Genomic DNA, 19,144 nt, shown 5'->3' on the forward strand with positions numbered 1-19,144 from the left:
TCAAAGTGTTTCTTTTCAAATGGTATCAAGAATATGCATATCCTTGCTTCAGGTCCTGAGCTACAGGCAGTTAGATTTGGGTATGTCATTTTAGGTTTTTTAAAAAGGGCGGATCCCTAAGGGCTTTATTGGCAGGGGAAACATATGTTTTCATTGCCAAAGCAAGTGAAATAGATAATAAACAAAAGTTAAATAAACAATACAAAATTAATAGTAAACATTACACTCAAATGTCATATTATGTATTTATACAGTGTTGTAATGATGTGCAAAAAGTACAAAAGGGAAAATAAATAAACATAAAAATAGGTTGTATTAATAATGGTTGCCCTTTTCTTGTGTTGAAATACGCTGTGGTATTTCACCCAATAAATATTGGAGTTGATCAAAATTGGATTTGTTTTCAAATTCTTTGTGAGTCTAGGTAATCTGAGGGAAATATGTGTCTCTAATATGGTCATACATTTGGTAGGAGGTTAGGAAGTGCAGCTCAGTTTCCACCTCATTTTGTGGGCAATGTGCACATAGTCTGTCTTCTCTTGAGAGCCAGGTCTGCCTTCGGTGGGCAGCCTTTTTCAATAGCAAGGCTATGCTCACTGAGTCTGTACATAGTCAAAGTTTTCCTTAATTTTGGGTCAGTCACAGTGGTCAGGTATTCTGACGCTGTGTACTCTCTATTTAGGGTCCAATAGCGTTCTAGTTTTTTTTGTAAATTCTTTCCAATGTGTCAAGTAATTATATTTTTGTATTCTCATGATTTGGTTGGGTCTAATTGTGTTGCTGTCCTGGGGCTCTGTGGGGTCTGTTTGTGTTTGTGAACAGAGTCTTCTCCAGGTTCATCTCTCTGTAGGTGATGGCTTTGTTATGGAAGGTTTGGGAATTGTTTCCTTTTAGGTGGTTGTAGAATTTAACGTCTCTTTTCTGGATTTTGATAATTAGTGGGTATCGGCCTAATTCTACTCTGCGTGCATTATTTGGTGTTTTACGTTGTACACAGAGGATATTTTTGCAGAATTCTGCATGCAGTCTCAATTTGGAGTTTGTCCCATTTTGTGAATTCTTGGTTGGTGAGCGGACCCCAGACCTCACAACCATAAAGGGCAATGGGTTCTATAACTGATTCAAGTATTTTTAGCCAGATATGTTGAATTTTGTGTTCCTTTGATGTTCTCTCTCTCTCTCTCTCTCTCTCTCTCTCTCTCTCTCTCTCTCTCTCTCTCTCTCTCTCTCTCTCTCTCTGGGACAGGTGTAATAACCGTACCCAGTGTGTGGTGGTGGCAGGGTCCGATGTGTTCCCAGACCCCTGCCCAGGGACCTACAAGTACCTGGAGATACAGTACGAGTGTGTCCCCTACAGTGAGTACCCAGACCCCCCCATCTCCCACACCCTTCACCCCCTTCCCCACCCCACCCCCCATCCCCATCCCCCTTCTCCCCACCTAACCCCTCTCAGCCCTCTCAACAACTGACTGGCATTCACACCAACACACACACAGACTCTCTCTCTCACACACTCAGCCACACACACAAACAGACAGACCAAGACCAGACCAGACAGACACACATTGCTCTCTCGCTCTTGCTCTCTCTCTCTCTTACACACACACACACACACACACCTACACACACACACCTACACGCACACAGCACTAAACCCTTTTTCTCCATCGACAGTGCAACGCTCCAGAGGCTGAGAGAGATTTTCACACGGGGAAGGTGCTCCACAAACACCATGGCAGATAAGCACTTCATACAGCGAGTACAGCGAGGGGTCAGCCTTTATTGCCGATCATAGCGGTAACACACACCATCACACTCACACACACGTTGACCCCTGGGCCTGCTAGTTTGCTTTATCTGGTGCCAACACCTTAGTAGTCCCTCTGATTTCCAATAACAATGAAAATTGGCCGCAGTGAGACTGGGAGGCAGGAGAGTGTGTCTGTGTCATCATGCCACAATGGGAATGTTAACACAAACAGCAAAGGGATTATTTTGGACCACATGACCCTGAAGATGTGCACATTTCAATATCCCCATGGTAACTGGCTGCCGGCTTCCTCGGCTGCTGCTCACATCTCTGTGGCAGATGTGACATACACACACACGTACACACACATTACGCATGCGCTCTGTTGCTCATACACACGCAAACACAAGTACAAACACACACACACACACATACACAAACACACGCAGAAACACGCACCCACATCACACACGGTCTCTCACACACTCTCACTCAAACCCTAAAGCATGCACACACACAAGAACACAGGCAGACAGGGTGAGGATTCTGGTGTTGTGTGGAGCCTCAGTCATGTGAAAATCTCTGCTCAGACAGTGTCCCCTCCTCCTCCTCATGTACTATTACTCTCAGCATTGATCCTTTCACTGTGCAGGAGTATTCCAGGGGGGCTGCCGCCTCATCCCCCCTCCACTGGGAAGAGACAGATGTGTGGTGTGTGTGTGGGGGGGGGGGGCTTGATTGATGACTATGGGAGGGATGAAGAGAAGAGGTGGGTAAGAGATACTTTGTGGGTGAATGTCTATGTTTTTTCCTTCAGGGAGCCGTGAGTACAGGAACTGAAGAAAGCAAAACCGACATCAACAACTCCCTGACCTCTTCTCTGAATTCTCACACTCCTCTCTTCCTCTCAACATATCTCAATGTCAATGTCGCCTTTTTTCATCTCTCCTTCTCTGTCAATCTTTTCTCTCTTTGTTTCATGCCGTTCTTCTACAACTCTTTATATTCTACTCTTTATCCAGTGCCACATTTCTTTAACTCTCTCCATTGATCTCATCTCTTTCCATCCCTCTCTTTATCTTCCGCTGTCGCTTTCTTTTTTCTTTGCAGATTGTCGGAGTTGTCCCAACACTCCACTGTCACCTGTAGGAGTTGTCCCAACATTCCACTTTCAACTGTCCAAGTGCAACACAAAGTGCAGCATGGCCTCCAGGCCTCTAGGGGAGCTGTCCTTCCTGGCTGGCTGTGCCCCCTTAAGATTACGTTGAACTCTGACCCTCCTCTGCTCGGCGCTCACAGGCCCTCAGCTAACCTGCCTCTAGATATATACTGTAGTTCAGGGTTGAGTCCTGTTACCATCGCAACAGTAAAAGTTATAACTGTGACCTTTGCTGTTGGGGAAGATTTTCTAGTCTGTGTTATCTTTCTTCTTCTCTCTCTCTTTTGCCCTGCAGCCTTTGGGTGAGATCATGTCCTCTTTCAGTCGCCTCTATCATCTCTCTCTCTGAACGTAGCCCTGAGATGTGAGTTGACTTGTTGTGGTGGTCAGGTTGGCTGGCCCTTGGTTGCTATCTTCTACTTCATGTGGCTCTCCTCTGGTGTTGTTTTGTTGTTAGGTGGTGATCTGGTCCTGGGTTATAAATAAATAGTTTCCTCTTCCGTCCTCTCTTATTCTCTCTTATTCCAGACCAGACATTTCCCTCTGACTGCACACAGGAGCCAATTGAAAGTGATGATTAAATAGCTGCTGACTTGCATTTTTCCTATTCCCGTCTCCTATTAAAGAAGCTTGTTTATTGGATCTGAAGGAAGGAGGGTGGAGGGGGTTATGAGAAAATTGGAACCTGATCGCGTCGTGATGAAAAGTCTTGGCTGTCTGAAGTGAGAAAGTTGAGCCAATTAGAACAGTCCTCCGTCAGTCTTCTCCTCTCCCTTGGGGATGGGCTGTGGGCCAGACCAGACTTGCAAACACACACACATACACGTTAGTTCTCCCCACCCGCGCCGCATTCCGCCGCACCACGTTACGTGTTGTCGGGCTCTGCCACCAGAATATAAATAGATCCTGAGTGAATTAGACTCAGTCCTCCTCATCCCAAACCTAGTGGCAACTAACTGGGCTTCTATTAATTACCAAGAGAGGGTCATCTCATCCCAAACCTAGTGGCAACTAACTGGGCTTCTATTAATTACCAGGAGAGGGTCATCTCATCCCAAACCTAGCGGCAACTAACTGGGCTTCTATTAATTACCAGGAGAGGGTCATCTCATCCCAAACCTAGCGGCAACTAACTGGGCTTCTATTAATTACCAGGAGAGGGTCATCTCATCCCAAACCTAGTGGCAACTAACTGGGCTTCTATTAATTACCAGGAGAGGGGGGTACCATCCCTCCCGCTCTCTACCCCTCTTCCTCTGCAGAGATTAATTGAATTTGCTGCTGCTAATCGCTCTGGTAATTCCCCATCTTTCATGGCTCACTGGGAATGCAGGGTGTTTTGGTGTCTTTATGGGTGACATATGTTTGTTTGTTTGGTTCTACTTAATGGGTGAGGGATAGGGGTTAGGGATAGAGGGATGGTGTTTATAGGGCCGCTGTTGGCAGCTGGCATGATGCGTGCAGGCATGACAAGTGTGCATGTGTGTGTGTGTGGGTGTTTGCGTGCAAGTGTGTGTGTGACAGGGTCCTCTGTGTGCGTGTCACACAGTGCTTTGTGTTACCAGCCACCTGAAACGTGGAGGTGACAGGCGAAGCAGCTGAGTCGACACAGCACTGTCAGATGAGCTCAGAAGAGGCGGCCAGTGTGTGTTAGTGTCTGTGTTAGTGTGTGTGTTAGTGTGTGTGTTAGGATGTGTGAGCATGCCAGCAGAACATAACAACAGCCAACAAGTCAAGTCATATCTCACAGTGCCAAAAACCCTGCAAGCCCTTACAGAGACATCACTTTGTCTTCACTGGGCAGAACAGAGCAAGACAAACTGTTGTGACAGAGCCACAGATTCACTCTGTCAAGGCTTGCTTTAGAACCAGCTTCTATTGACACACTGAGTGTACTGTATAAACTGTACTATATTATACGATACTATACTACACACTATATGTATTTCCTAGTTCACCACACATCATTAAACAACACTATACTATACTATATATATATTTCCTGGAGTACAAATCCTACACCACAGTAGATTAATATCATGTTGCCTAGTCACTTTATTCCTAGTTACATGTACATATCTACCAAAATTACCTAGTATCCCTTCACATCGACTAGGTAATGGTACCTTGTGTATATAGCCAAGTTATTGTTACTCATTGTGTGTTTATTGGTACTTGTATTACAAGGTGTTACTCCTTTCCTAATATTTATCTATGTTATTTTTCTCTGGGTTGTTGGGAAGGCCCTTAACATTCGTCGACAACTGTTGCTAAAGAAGGCTGTAGGAACCCATGTAAGTGTAGAGAGCAGAGTGTAGAGAGGAGAGTGGAACTCTACCTGTCCCTGCTCCCATTAAATGTAGAGAGCAGAGTGGAACTATACCTGTCCCTGCTCCCAGTAAATGTAGAGAGCAGAGTGTAGAGAGCAGAGTGGAACTCTACCTGTCCCTGCTCCCAGTAAATGTAGAGAGCAGAGTGGAACTCTACCTGTCCCTGCTCCCAGTAAATGTAGAGAGCAGAGTGTAGAGAGGAGAGTGGAACTCTACATGTCCCTGCTCCCAGTCAATGTAGAGAGGAGAGTGGAACTCTACCTGTCCATGCTCCCAGTAAATGTAGAGAGCAGAGTGTAGAGAGGAGAGTGGAACTCTACCTGTTCCTGCTCCCAGTAAATGAAGAGAGCAGAGTGTAGAGAGGAGAGTGGAACTCTACCTGACACTGCTCCCAGTAAATGAAGAGAGCAGAGTGGAACTCTACCTGTCCCTGCTCCCAGTAAATGTAGAGAGCAGATTTCAGAAAGGAGAGTGGAACTCTACTTGTCCCTGCTCCCAGTAAATGTAGAGAGCAGAGTGGAACTCTACCTGTCCCTGCTCCCAGTAAATGTAGAGAGCAGAGTGCAGAGAGGAGAGTGGAACTCTACCTGTCCCTGCTCCCAGTAAATGTAGAGAGCAGAGTGGAGAGTGGAACTCTGCCTGTCCCTGCTCCCAGTAAATGTAGAGAGCAGAGTGGAACTCTACATGGCCCTGCTCCCAGTAAATGAAGAGAGCAGAGTGTAGAGAGGATAGTGGAACTCTGCCTGTCCCTGCTCCGAGTAAATGTAGAGAGCAGACTGGAACTCTGCCTGTCCCTGCTCCCAGTAAATGTAGAGAGCAGAGTGTAGAGAGGAGAGTGGAACTCTACCTGTCCCTGCTCCCAGTAAATGTAGAGAGCAGAGTGGAACTCTACCTCTCCCTGCTCCCAGTAAATGTAGAGAGCAGAGTGGAACTCTACATGTCCCTGCTCCCAGTAAATGAAGAGAGCAGAGTGTAGAGAGGAGAGTGGAACTCTACCTGTCCCTGCTCCCAGTAGATGTAGAGAGCAGAGTGTAGAGAGGAGAGTGGAACTCTACCTGTCCCTGCTTCCAGTAAATATAGAGAGCAGCGTGGAACTCTACCTGTCCCTGCTCCCAGTAAATGTAGAGAGCAGCGTGGAACTCTACCTGTCCTTGCTCCCAGTAAATGTAGAAAGCAGAGTGCAGAGAGGAGAGTGGAACTCTACATGTCCCTGCTCCCAGTAAATGTAGAGAGCAGAGTGGAACTCTACATGTCCCTGCTCCCCCTAAATGTAGAGAGCAGAGTGGAACTCTACATGTCCCTGCTCCCAGTAAATGTAGAGAGCAGAGTGGAACTCTACATGTCCTTGCTCCCAGTAAATGTAGAGAGCAGAGTGCAGAGAGGAGAGTGGAACTCTACCTGTCCCTGCTCCCAGTAAATGTAGAGAGGAGAGTGTAGAGAGGAGAGTGGAACTCTACCTGTCCCTGCTCCCAGTAAATGTAGACAGCAGAGTGGAACTCTACCTGTCCCTGCTCCCAGTAAATGTAGAGAGCAGAGTGGAACTCTACCTGTCCCTGCTCCCAGTAAATGTAGAGAGCAGAGTGGAACTCTACCTGTCCCTGCTCCCAGTAAATGTAGACAGCAGAGTGGAACCCTACCTGTCCCTGCTCCCAGTAAATGTAGAGAGCAGAGTGGAACTCTACCTGTCCCTGCACCCAGTAAATGTAGAGAGCAGAGTGTAGAGAGGAGAGTGGAACTCTACCTGTCCCTGCTCCCAGTAAATCTAGAGAGCAGAGTGTAGAGAGCAGAGTGGAGCTATACCTGTCCCTGCTCCCAGTAAATGTAGAGAGCAGAGTGTAGAGAGGAGAGTGGAACTATACCTGTCCCTTCTCCCAGTAAATGTATAGAGCAGAGTGTAGAGAGCAGAGTGGAACTCTACATGTCCCTGCTCCCAGTAAATGTAGAGAGCAGAGTGCAGAGAGGAGAGTGGAACTCTACCTGTCCCTGCTCCCAGTAAATGTAGAGAGCAGAGTGGAACTCTGCCTGTCCCTGCTCCCAGTAAATGTAGAGAGCAGAGTGGAACTCTACATGTCCCTGCTCCCAGTAAATGTAGAGAGCAGAGTGGAACTCTACCTGTCCCTGCTCCCAGTAGATGTAGAGAGCAGAGTGTAGAGAGGAGAATGGAACTCTACCTGTCCCTGCTCCCAGTAGATGTGGAGAGCAGAGTGGAACTCTACATGTCCCTGCTCCCCCTAAATGTAGAGAGCAGAGTGGAACTCTACATGTCCCTGCTCCCAGTAAATGTAGAGAGCAGAGTGGAACTCTACATGTCCTTGCTCCCAGTAAATGTAGAGAGCAGAGTGCAGAGAGGAGAGTGGAACTCTACCTGTCCCTGCTCCCAGTAAATGTAGAGAGGAGAGTGTAGAGAGGAGAGTGGAACTCTACCTGTCCCTGCTCCCAGTAAATGTAGACAGCAGAGTGGAACTCTACCTGTCCCTGCTCCCAGTAAATGTAGAGAGCAGAGTGGAACTCTACCTGTCCCTGCTCCCAGTAAATGTAGAGAGCAGAGTGGAACTCTACCTGTCCCTGCTCCCAGTAAATGTAGACAGCAGAGTGGAACCCTACCTGTCCCTGCTCCCAGTAAATGTAGAGAGCAGAGTGGAACTCTACCTGTCCCTGCACCCAGTAAATGTAGAGAGCAGAGTGTAGAGAGGAGAGTGGAACTCTACCTGTCCCTGCTCCCAGTAAATCTAGAGAGCAGAGTGTAGAGAGCAGAGTGGAGCTATACCTGTCCCTGCTCCCAGTAAATGTAGAGAGCAGAGTGTAGAGAGGAGAGTGGAACTATACCTGTCCCTTCTCCCAGTAAATGTATAGAGCAGAGTGTAGAGAGCAGAGTGGAACTCTACATGTCCCTGCTCCCAGTAAATGTAGAGAGCAGAGTGCAGAGAGGAGAGTGGAACTCTACCTGTCCCTGCTCCCAGTAAATGTAGAGAGCAGAGTGGAACTCTGCCTGTCCCTGCTCCCAGTAAATGTAGAGAGCAGAGTGGAACTCTACATGTCCCTGCTCCCAGTAAATGTAGAGAGCAGAGTGGAACTCTACCTGTCCCTGCTCCCAGTAGATGTAGAGAGCAGAGTGTAGAGAGGAGAATGGAACTCTACCTGTCCCTGCTCCCAGTAGATGTGGAGAGCAGAGTGTAGAGAGCAGCGTGGAACTCTACCTGTCCCTGCTCCCAGTAAATGTAGAGAGCAGAGTGGAACTCTACCTGTCCCTGCTCCCAATAAATGTAGAGAGCAGAATGGAACTCTACATGTCCTTGCTCCCAGTAAATGTAGAGAGCAGAGTGCAGAGAGGAGAGTGGAACTCTACATGTCCCTGCTCCCAGTAAATGAAGAGAGCAGAGTGGAACACTACCTGTCCCTGCTCCCAGTAAATGTAGAGAGCAGAGTGTATAGAGGAGAGTGGAACTCTACATGTCCCTGCTCCCAGTAAATGTAGAGAGCAGAGTGGAACTCTACATGTCCTTGCTCCCAGTAAATGTAGAGAGCAGAGTGGAACTCTACCTGTCCCTGCTCCCAGTAAATGTAGAGAGCAGAGTGGAACTCTACCTGTCCCTGCTCCCAGTAAATGTAGAGAGCAGAGTGTAGAGAGGAGAGTGGAACTCTACATGTCCCTGCTCCCAGTAAATGTTGTCAGGGATTTCTTCGTCGGAGGACGATATGGCGAAATCATCATCGGAAAATGAGGACCAATATGCAGCAGAGTTGAGATGGTTCATTTTGAACTTTTAATAAATTCCAAAACGAACATAGAAAATAACAAAAACGAACGCACGATACACTGACAGTCCTGTTAGGTTTACACACACTAAACACGGAACAATCTCCCACAAATACACAGACAAACACACCCAACTAATATAGGACTTCCAATCAAAGGCAACACCACACAGCTGCCTTCAATTGGAAGTCCACCCCAATTAACTCAACATAGAAACAGATCAACCAGACTACACATAGAAATACATCAACATAGACCATAACTCAAAACCTGGAAATAATAAATCAAACGCCCTCCTAACTAACACACCACCCTGAACCACATAAAACAAATACCCTCTGCCACGTCCTGACCAAACTAAAATGACAATTAACCCTTATACTGGCCAGGACGTGACAAATGTAGAGAGCAGAGTGTAGAGAGCAGAGTGGAACTTTACCTGTCCCTGCTCCCAGTCAATGTAGAGAGCAGAGTGCAGCGAGGAGAGTGGAACTCTACCTGTCCCTGCTCCCAGTAAATGTAGAGAGCAGAGTGGAAATCTACCTGTCCCTGCTCCCAGTAAATGTAGAGAGCAGAGTGGAACTCTACCTGTCCCTGCTCCCAGTAAAGGTAGAGAGCAGAGTGGAACTCTACATGTCCCTGCTCCCTGTAAATGTAGAGAGCAGATTGCAGAGAGGAGAGTGGAACTCTACCTGTCCCTGCTCCCAGTAAATGTAGAGAGAAGAGTGCAGAGTGGAGAGTGGAACTCTGCCTGTCCCTGCTCCCAGTAAATGTAGAGAGCAGAGTGTAGAGAGGAGAGTGTAACTCTACATGTCCCTGCTCCCAGTAAATGTAGAGAGCAGAGTGGAACTCTACATGTCCCTGCTCCCAGTAAATGTAGAGAGCAGAGTGGAACTCTACCTGTCCCTGATCCCAGTAAATGTAGAGAGCAGAGTGGAACTCTACCTGTCCCTGCTCCCAGTAAATGTAGAGAGCAGAGTGTACAGAGGAGAGTGGAACTCTACATGTCCCTGCTCCCAGTAAATGTAGAGAGCAGAGTGCAGAGAGGAGAGTGGAACTCTACCTGTCCCTGCTCCCAGTAAATGTAGAGAGCAGAGTGCAGAGAGGAGAGTGGAACTCTACCTGTCCCTGCTCCCAGTAAATGTAGAGAGCAGAGTGGAACTCTACATGTCCCTGCTCCCAGTAAATGTAGAGAGCAGAGTGGAACTCTACATGTCCCTGCTCCCAGTAAATGTAGAGAGCAGAGTGTAGAGAGGAGAGTGGAACTCTACCTGTCCCTGCTCCCAGTAAATGTAGAGAGCAGAGTGGAACTCTACATGTCCCTGCTCCCAGTAAATGTAGAGAGCAGATTGTAGAGAGGAGAGTGGAACTCTACCTGTCCCTGCTCCCAGTAAATGTAGAGAGTAGAGTGTAGAGAGGAGAGTGGAACTATACCTGTCCCTGCTCCCAGTAAATGTGGAGAGCAGAGTTGAAATCTCCCTGTCCCTGCTCCCAGTAAATGTAGAGAGCAGAGTGGAACTCTGCCTGTCCCTGCTCCCAGTAAATGTAGAGAGCAGAGTGGAACTCTACATGTCCCTGCTCCCAGTAAATGTAGAGAGCAGAGTGGAACTCTACATGTCCCTGCTCCCAGTAAATGTAGAGAGCAGAGTGGAACTCTACATGTCCCTGCTCCCAGTAAATGAAGAGAGCAGAGTGTAGAGAGGAGAGTGGAACTCTACCTGTCCCTGCTCCCAGTAAATGTAGAGAGCAGAGTGGAACTCTACCTGTCCCTGCTCCCAGTAGATGTAGAGAGCAGAGTGTAGAGAGGAGAGTGGAACTCTACCTGTCCCTGCTCCCAGTAAATGTAGAGAGCAGAGTGGAACTCTACCTGTCCCTGCTCCCAGTAGATGTGGAGAGCAGAGTGTAGAGAGCAGCGTGGAACTCTACCTGTCCCTGCTCCCAGTAAATGTAGAGAGCAGAATGGAACTCTACATGTCCCTGCTCCCAGTAAATGTAGAGAGCAGAGTTGAACTCTACCTGTCCCTGCACCCAGTAAATGTAGAGAGCAGAGTGTAGAGAGGAGAGTGGAACTCTACATGTCCCTGCTCCCAGTAAATTTAGAGAGCAGAGTGGAACACTACATGTCCCTACTCCCAGTCAATGTAGAGAGCAGAGTGGAGCTATACCTGTCCCTGCTCCCAGTAAATGTAGAGAGCAGAGTGTAGAGAGGAGAGTGGAACTATACCTGTCCCTGCTCCCAGTAAATGTAGAGAGCAGAGTGTAGATAGGAGAGTGTAACTATACCTGTCCCTGCTCTCAGTAAATGAAGAGAGCAGAGTGGAGCTCGACCTGTCCCTGCTCCCAGTAAATATAGAGAGCAGTGTGGAACTCTACATGTCCCTGCTCCCAGTAAATGAAGAGAGCAGAGTGGAGCTCTACCTGTCCCTGCTCCCAGTAAATGTAGAGAGCAGAGTGGAACTCTACCTGTCCCTGCTCCCAGTAAATGTGGAGAGCAGAGTGGAACTCTACATGTCCCTGCTCCCAGTAAATATAGAGAGCAGAGTGCAGAGAGGAGAGTGGAACTCTACGTGTTCCCGCTCCCAGTAAATGTAGAGAGCAGAGTGTAGAGAGGAGAGTGGAACTCTACCTGTCCCTGCTCCCAGTAAATGTAGAGAGCAGAGTGCAGAGAGGAGAGTTGAACTCTAACTGTCCCTGCTCCCAGTAAATGTAGAGAGCAGCGTGGAACTCTACCTGTCCCTGCTCCCAGTAAATGTAGAGAGCAGAGTGGAACTCGACCTGTCCCTGCTCCCCGTAAATGTAGAGAGCTGAGTTGAACTCTACATGTCCCTGCTCCCAGCAAATGTGGAGAGCAGAGTGGAACTCTACATGTCCCTGCTCCCAGTAAATGTAGAGAGCAGAGTGCAGAGAGGAGAGTGGAACTCTACATGTCCCTGCTCCCAGTAAATGTAGAGAGCAGAGTGGAACTCTACCTGTCCCTGGTCCCAGTAAATGTAGAGAGCAGAGTGTAGAGAGGAGAGTGGAACTCTACCTGTCCCTGCTCCCAGTAAATGTAGAGAGCAGAGTGTAGAGAGCAGAGTGGAACTTTACCTGTCCCTGCTCCCAGTCAATGTAGAAAGCCTAGTGCAGAGAGGAGAGTGGAACTCTACCTGTCCCTGCTCCCAGTAAATGTAGAGAGCAGAGTGCAGAGAGGATAGTGGAACTCTACCTGTCCCTGCTCCCAGTAAATGTATAGAGCAGAGTGTAGAGAGGAGAGTGGAACTCTACCTGTCCTTGCTCCCAGTAAATGTAGAGAGCAGAGTGTAGAGAGGGGAGTGGAACTCTACCTGTCCCTGCTCCCAGTAAATGTAGAGAGCAGAGTGTAGAGAGGAGAGTGAAACTCTACATGTCCCTGCTCCCAGTAAATGTAGAGAGCAGAGTGTAGAGAGGAGAGTGGAACTCTACCTGTCCCTGCTCCCAGTAAATGTAGAGAGCAGAGTGGAACTCTACCTGTCCCTGCTCCCAGTAAATGTAGAGAGCAGAGTGCAGAGAGGAGAGTGGAACTCTACCTGTTCCCGCTCCCAGTAAATGTAGAGAGCAGAGTGTAGAGAGGAGAGTGGAACTCTACCTGTCCCTGCTCCCAGTAAATGTAGAGAGCAGAGTGTAGAGAGGAGAGTGGAACTCTACCTGTCCCTGCTCCCAGTAAATGTAGAGAGCAGAGTGTAGAGAGGAGAGTGGAAATCTACCTGTCCCTGCTCCCAGTAAATGTAGAGAGCAGAGTGTAGAGAGGAGAGTGGAACTCTACCTGTCCCTGCTCCCAGTAAATGTAGAGAGGAGAGTGTAGAGAGGAGAGTGGAACTCTACCTGTCCCTGCTCTCAATAAATGTAGAGAGCAGAGTGCAGAGAGGAGAGTGGAACTCTGCCTGTCCCTGCTCCCAGTAAATGTAGAGAGCAGAGTGGAACTCTACCTGTCCCTGCTCCCAGTAAATGTAGAGAGCAGAGTGCAGAGAGGAGAGTGGAACTATACCTGTCCCTGCTTTCAGTAAATGTAGAGAGCAAAGTATAGAGAGGAGAGTGGAACTCGAGCTGTCCCTGCTCCCAGTAAATGTAGAGAGCAGCGTGGAACTCTACCTGTCCCTGCTCCCAGTAAATGTAGAGAGCAGAGTGGAACTCGACCTGTCCCTGCTCCCCGTAAATGTAGAGAGCAGAGTGGAACTCTACCTGTCCCTGCTCCCAGTAAATGTAGAGGGCACAGTGGAACTCTACCTGTCCCTGCTCCCAGTAGATGTAGAGAGGAGAGTGTAGCTCTACCTGTCCCTGCTCCCAGTAAATGAAGAGAGCAGAGTGGAACTCTACCTGTCCCTGCTCCCAGTAAATGTAGAGAGCAGAGTGTAGAGAGGAGAATGGAACTCTACCTGTCCCTGCTCCCAGTAAATGTAGAGAGCAGAGTGGAACTCTACCTGTCCCTGCTCCCAGTAAATGTAGAGAGCAGAGTGGAATTCTACCTGTCCCTGCTCCCAGTAAATGTAGAGAGCAGAGTGGAACTCGACCTGTCCCTGCTCCCCGTAAATGTAGAGAGCAGAGTGGAACTCTACCTGTCCCTGCTCCCAGTAAATGTAGAGGGCACAGTGGAACTCTACCTGTCCCTGCTCCCAGTAGATGTAGAGAGGAGAGTGTAGCTCTACCTGTCCCTGCTCCCAGTAAATGAAGAGAGCAGAGTGGAACTCTACCTGTCCCTGCTCCCAGTAAATGTAGAGAGCAGAGTGTAGAGAGGAGAATGGAACTCTACCTGTCCCTGCTCCCAGTAAATGTAGAGAGCAGAGTGGAACTCTACCTGTCCCTGCTCCCAGTAAATGTAGAGAGCAGAGTGGAATTCTACCTGTCCCTGCTCCCAGTAAATGTAGAGAGCAGAGTGGAACTCGACCTGTCCCTGCTCCCCGTAAATGTAGAGAGCAGAGTGGAGCTCTACCTGTCCCTGCTCCCAGTAAATGTAGAGAGCAGAGTGGAACTCTACCTGTCCCTGCTCCCAGTAAATGTGGAGAGCAGAGTGGAACTCTACATGTCCCTGCTCCCAGTAAATATAGAGAGCAGAGTGCAGAGAGGAGAGTGGAACTCTACGTGTTCCCGCTCCCAGTAAATGTAGAGAGCAGAGTGTAGAGAGGAGAGTGGAACTCTACCTGTCCCTGCTCCCAGTAAATGTAGAGAGCAGAGTGCAGAGAGGAGAGTTGAACTCTAACTGTCCCTGCTCCCAGTAAATGTAGAGAGCAGCGTGGAACTCTACCTGTCCCTGCTCCCAGTAAATGTAGAGAGCAGAGTGGAACTCGACCTGTCCCTGCTCCCCGTAAATGTAGAGAGCTGAGTTGAACTCTACATGTCCCTGCTCCCAGCAAATGTGGAGAGCAGAGTGGAACTCTACATGTCCCTGCTCCCAGTAAATGTAGAGAGCAGAGTGCAGAGAGGAGAGTGGAACTCTACATGTCCCTGCTCCCAGTAAATGTAGAGAGCAGAGTGGAACTCTACCTGTCCCTGGTCCCAGTAAATGTAGAGAGCAGAGTGTAGAGAGGAGAGTGGAACTCTACCTGTCCCTGCTCCCAGTAAATGTAGAGAGCAGAGTGTAGAGAGCAGAGTGGAACTTTACCTGTCCCTGCTCCCAGTCAATGTAGAAAGCCTAGTGCAGAGAGGAGAGTGGAACTCTACCTGTCCCTGCTCCCAGTAAATGTAGAGAGCAGAGTGCAGAGAGGATAGTGGAACTCTACCTGTCCCTGCTCCCAGTAAATGTATAGAGCAGAGTGTAGAGAGGAGAGTGGAACTCTACCTGTCCTTGCTCCCAGTAAATGTAGAGAGCAGAGTGTAGAGAGGGGAGTGGAACTCTACCTGTCCCTGCTCCCAGTAAATGTAGAGAGCAGAGTGTAGAGAGGAGAGTGAAACTCTACATGTCCCTGCTCCCAGTAAATGTAGAGAGCAGAGTGTAGAGAGGAGAGTGGAACTCTACCTGTCCCTGCTCCCAGTAAATGTAGAGAGCAGAGTGGAACTCTACCTGTCCCTGCTCCCAGTAAATGTAGAGAGCAGAGTGCAGAGAGGAGAGTGGAACTCTACCTGTTCCCGCTCCCAGTAAATGTAGAGAGCAGAGTGTAGAGAGGAGAGTGGAACTCTACCTGTCCCTGCTCCCAGTAAATGTAGAGAGCAGAGTGTAGAGAGGAGAGTGGAACTCTACCTGTCCCTGCTCCCAGTAAATGTAGAGAGCAGAGTGTAGAGAGGAGAGTGGAAATCTACCTGTCCCTGCTCCCAGTAAATGTAGAGAGCAGAGTGTAGAGAGGAGAGTGGAACTCTACCTGTCCCTGCTCCCAGTAAATGTAGAGAGGAGAGTGTAGAGAGGAGAGTGGAACTCTACCTGTCCCTGCTCTCAATAAATGTAGAGAGCAGAGTGCAGAGAGGAGAGTGGAACTCTGCCTGTCCCTGCTCCCAGTAAATGTAGAGAGCAGAGTGGAACTCTACCTGTCCCTGCTCCCAGTAAATGTAGAGAGCAGAGTGCAGAGAGGAGAGTGGAACTATACCTGTCCCTGCTTTCAGTAAATGTAGAGAGCAAAGTATAGAGAGGAGAGTGGAACTCGAGCTGTCCCTGCTCCCAGTAAATGTAGAGAGCAGCGTGGAACTCTACCTGTCCCTGCTCCCAGTAAATGTAGAGAGCAGAGTGGAACTCGACCTGTCCCTGCTCCCCGTAAATGTAGAGAGCAGAGTGGAACTCTACCTGTCCCTGCTCCCAGTAAATGTAGAGGGCACAGTGGAACTCTACCTGTCCCTGCTCCCAGTAGATGTAGAGAGGAGAGTGTAGCTCTACCTGTCCCTGCTCCCAGTAAATGAAGAGAGCAGAGTGGAACTCTACCTGTCCCTGCTCCCAGTAAATGTAGAGAGCAGAGTGTAGAGAGGAGAATGGAACTCTACCTGTCCCTGCTCCCAGTAAATGTAGAGAGCAGAGTGGAACTCTACCTGTCCCTGCTCCCAGTAAATGTAGAGAGCAGAGTGGAATTCTACCTGTCCCTGCTCCCAGTAAATGTAGAGAGCAGAGTGGAACTCGACCTGTCCCTGCTCCCCGTAAATGTAGAGAGCAGAGTGGAACTCTACCTGTCCCTGCTCCCAGTAAATGTAGAGGGCACAGTGGAACTCTACCTGTCCCTGCTCCCAGTAGATGTAGAGAGGAGAGTGTAGCTCTACCTGTCCCTGCTCCCAGTAAATGAAGAGAGCAGAGTGGAACTCTACCTGTCCCTGCTCCCAGTAAATGTAGAGAGCAGTGTGTAGAGAGGAGAATGGAACTCTACCTGTCCCTGCTCCCAGTAAATGTAGAGAGCAGAGTGGAACTCTACCTGTCCCTGCTCCCAGTAAATGTAGAGAGCAGAGTGGAATTCTACCTGTCCCTGCTCCCAGTAAATGTAGAGAGCAGAGTGGAACTCTACCTGTCACTGCTCCCAGTAAATATAGAGAGCAGAGTCTAGAGAGCAGCGTGGAACTCTACCTGTCCCTGCTCCCAGTAAATGTCCCTGCTCCCAGTAAATGTAGAGAGCAGAGTGGAACTCTACCTGTCCCTGCTCCCAGTAAATGTAGAGAGCAGAGTGGAACTCTACATGTCCCTGCTCCCTGTAAATGTAGAGAGCAGAGTGCAGAGAGGAGAGTGGAACTCTACCTGTCCCTGCTCCCAGTAAATGTAGAGAGAAGAGTGCAGAGTGGAGAGTGGAACTCTGCCTGTCCCTGCTCCCAGTAAATGTAGAGAGCAGGGTGTAGAGAGGAGAGTGGAACTCTTCATGTCCCTGCTCCCAGTAAATGTAGAGAGCAGAGTGCAGAGAGGAGAGTGGAACTCTACCTGTCCCTGCTCCCAGTAAATGTACAGAGCAGAGTGTAGAGAGCATAGTGGAACTCTACCTGTCCCTGCTCCCAGTAAATGTAGAGTGCAGAGTGGAACTCTACATGTCCCTGCTCCCAGTAAATGTAGAGAGTAGAGTGTAGAGAGGAGAGTGGAACTCTACCTGTCCCTGCTCCCAGTAAATGTAGAGAGCAGAGTGTAGAGAGGAGAGTGGAACTCTACCTGTCCCTGCTCCCAGTAAATGTAGAGAGCAGAGTGTAGAGAGGAGAGTGGAAATCTACCTGTCCCTGCTCCCAGTAAATGTAGAGAGCAGAGTGTAGAGAGGAGAGTGGAACTCTACCTGTCCCTGCTCCCAGTAAATGTAGAGAGGAGAGTGTAGAGAGGAGAGTGGAACTCTACCTGTCCCTGCTCTCAATAAATGTAGAGAGCAGAGTGCAGAGAGGAGAGTGGAACTCTGCCTGTCCCTGCTCCCAGTAAATGTAGAGAGCAGAGTGGAACTCTACCTGTCCCTGCTCCCAGTAAATGTAGAGAGCAGAGTGCAGAGAGGAGAGTGGAACTATACCTGTCCCTGCTTTCAGTAAATGTAGAGAGCAAAGTATAGAGAGGACAGTGGAACTCGAGCTGTCCCTGCTCCCAGTAAATGTAGAGAGCAGCGTGGAACTCTACCTGTCCCTGCTCCCAGTAAATGTAGAGAGCAGAGTGGAACTCGACCTGTCCCTGCTCCCCGTAAATGTAGAGAGCAGAGTGGAACTCTACCTGTCCCTGCTCCCAGTAAATGTAGAGGGCACAGTGGAACTCTACCTGTCCCTGCTCCCAGTAGATGTAGAGAGGAGAGTGTAGCTCTACCTGTCCCTGCTCCCAGTAAATGAAGAGAGCAGAGTGGAACTCTACCTGTCCCTGCTCCCAGTAAATGTAGAGAGCAGAGTGTAGAGAGGAGAATGGAACTCTACCTGTCCCTGCTCCCAGTAAATGTAGAGAGCAGAGTGGAACTCTACCTGTCCCTGCTCCCAGTAAATGTAGAGAGCAGAGTGGAATTCTACCTGTCCCTGCTCCCAGTAAATGTAGAGAGCAGAGTGGAACTCGACCTGTCCCTGCTCCCCGTAAATGTAGAGAGCAGAGTGGAACTCTACCTGTCCCTGCTCCCAGTAAATGTAGAGGGCACAGTGGAACTCTACCTGTCCCTGCTCCCAGTAGATGTAGAGAGGAGAGTGTAGCTCTACCTGTCCCTGCTCCCAGTAAATGAAGAGAGCAGAGTGGAACTCTACCTGTCCCTGCTCCCAGTAAATGTAGAGAGCAGAGTGTAGAGAGGAGAATGGAACTCTACCTGTCCCTGCTCCCAGTAAATGTAGAGAGCAGAGTGGAACTCTACCTGTCCCTGCTCCCAGTAAATGTAGAGAGCAGAGTGGAATTCTACCTGTCCCTGCTCCCAGTAAATGTAGAGAGCAGAGTGGAACTCTACCTGTCACTGCTCCCAGTAAATATAGAGAGCAGAGTCTAGAGAGCAGCGTGGAACTCTACCTGTCCCTGCTCCCAGTAAATGTCCCTGCTCCCAGTAAATGTAGAGAGCAGAGTGGAACTCTACCTGTCCCTGCTCCCAGTAAATGTAGAGAGCAGAGTGGAACTCTACATGTCCCTGCTCCCTGTAAATGTAGAGAGCAGAGTGCAGAGAGGAGAGTGGAACTCTACCTGTCCCTGCTCCCAGTAAATGTAGAGAGAAGAGTGCAGAGTGGAGAGTGGAACTCTGCCTGTCCCTGCTCCCAGTAAATGTAGAGAGCAGGGTGTAGAGAGGAGAGTGGAACTCTTCATGTCCCTGCTCCCAGTAAATGTAGAGAGCAGAGTGCAGAGAGGAGAGTGGAACTCTACCTGTCCCTGCTCCCAGTAAATGTACAGAGCAGAGTGTAGAGAGCATAGTGGAACTCTACCTGTCCCTGCTCCCAGTAAATGTAGAGTGCAGAGTGGAACTCTACATGTCCCTGCTCCCAGTAAATGTAGAGAGTAGAGTGTAGAGAGGAGAGTGGAACTCTACCTGTCCCTGCTCCCAGTAAATGTAGAGAGCAGAGTGGAACTCTACATGTACCTGCTCCCAGTAAATGTAGAGAGCAGAGTGTAGAGAGGAGAGTTGAACTCTACCTGTCCCAGCTTCCAGTAAATGTAGAGAGCTGAGTGTAGAGAGGAGAATGGAACTCTACCTGTCCCTGCTCCCATTAAATGTAGAGAGCAGAGTGGAACTCTACCTGTCCCTGCTCCCAGTAAATGTAGGGAGCAGAGTGGAACTCTACCTGTCCCTGCTCCCAGTAAATGTAGAGAGCAGTGGTGA

General features: G+C 49.0%; 1 protein-coding gene across 2 annotated transcripts in view; it reads left to right on the plus strand.

Annotated features, from left to right (window-relative positions):
- Positions 1–19,144, plus strand: part of LOC106593982 (adhesion G protein-coupled receptor L1-like) — a 208,210-nt gene that overhangs the window by 127,464 nt on the left and 61,602 nt on the right. For both annotated transcript variants that reach the window (XM_045720055.2, XM_082976429.1), the window contains exon 4: positions 1,247–1,356. In XM_045720055.2, the coding sequence (XP_045576011.2) occupies positions 1,247–1,356 (110 nt within the window). The remainder of the gene's footprint in view (positions 1–1,246; positions 1,357–19,144) is intronic.

The sequence above is a fragment of the Salmo salar genome, chromosome 06 (genome assembly GCF_965601325.2).
Source record: "Salmo salar chromosome 06, fSalSal1, whole genome shotgun sequence".
NCBI lineage: Eukaryota > Metazoa > Chordata > Actinopteri > Salmoniformes > Salmonidae > Salmo > Salmo salar.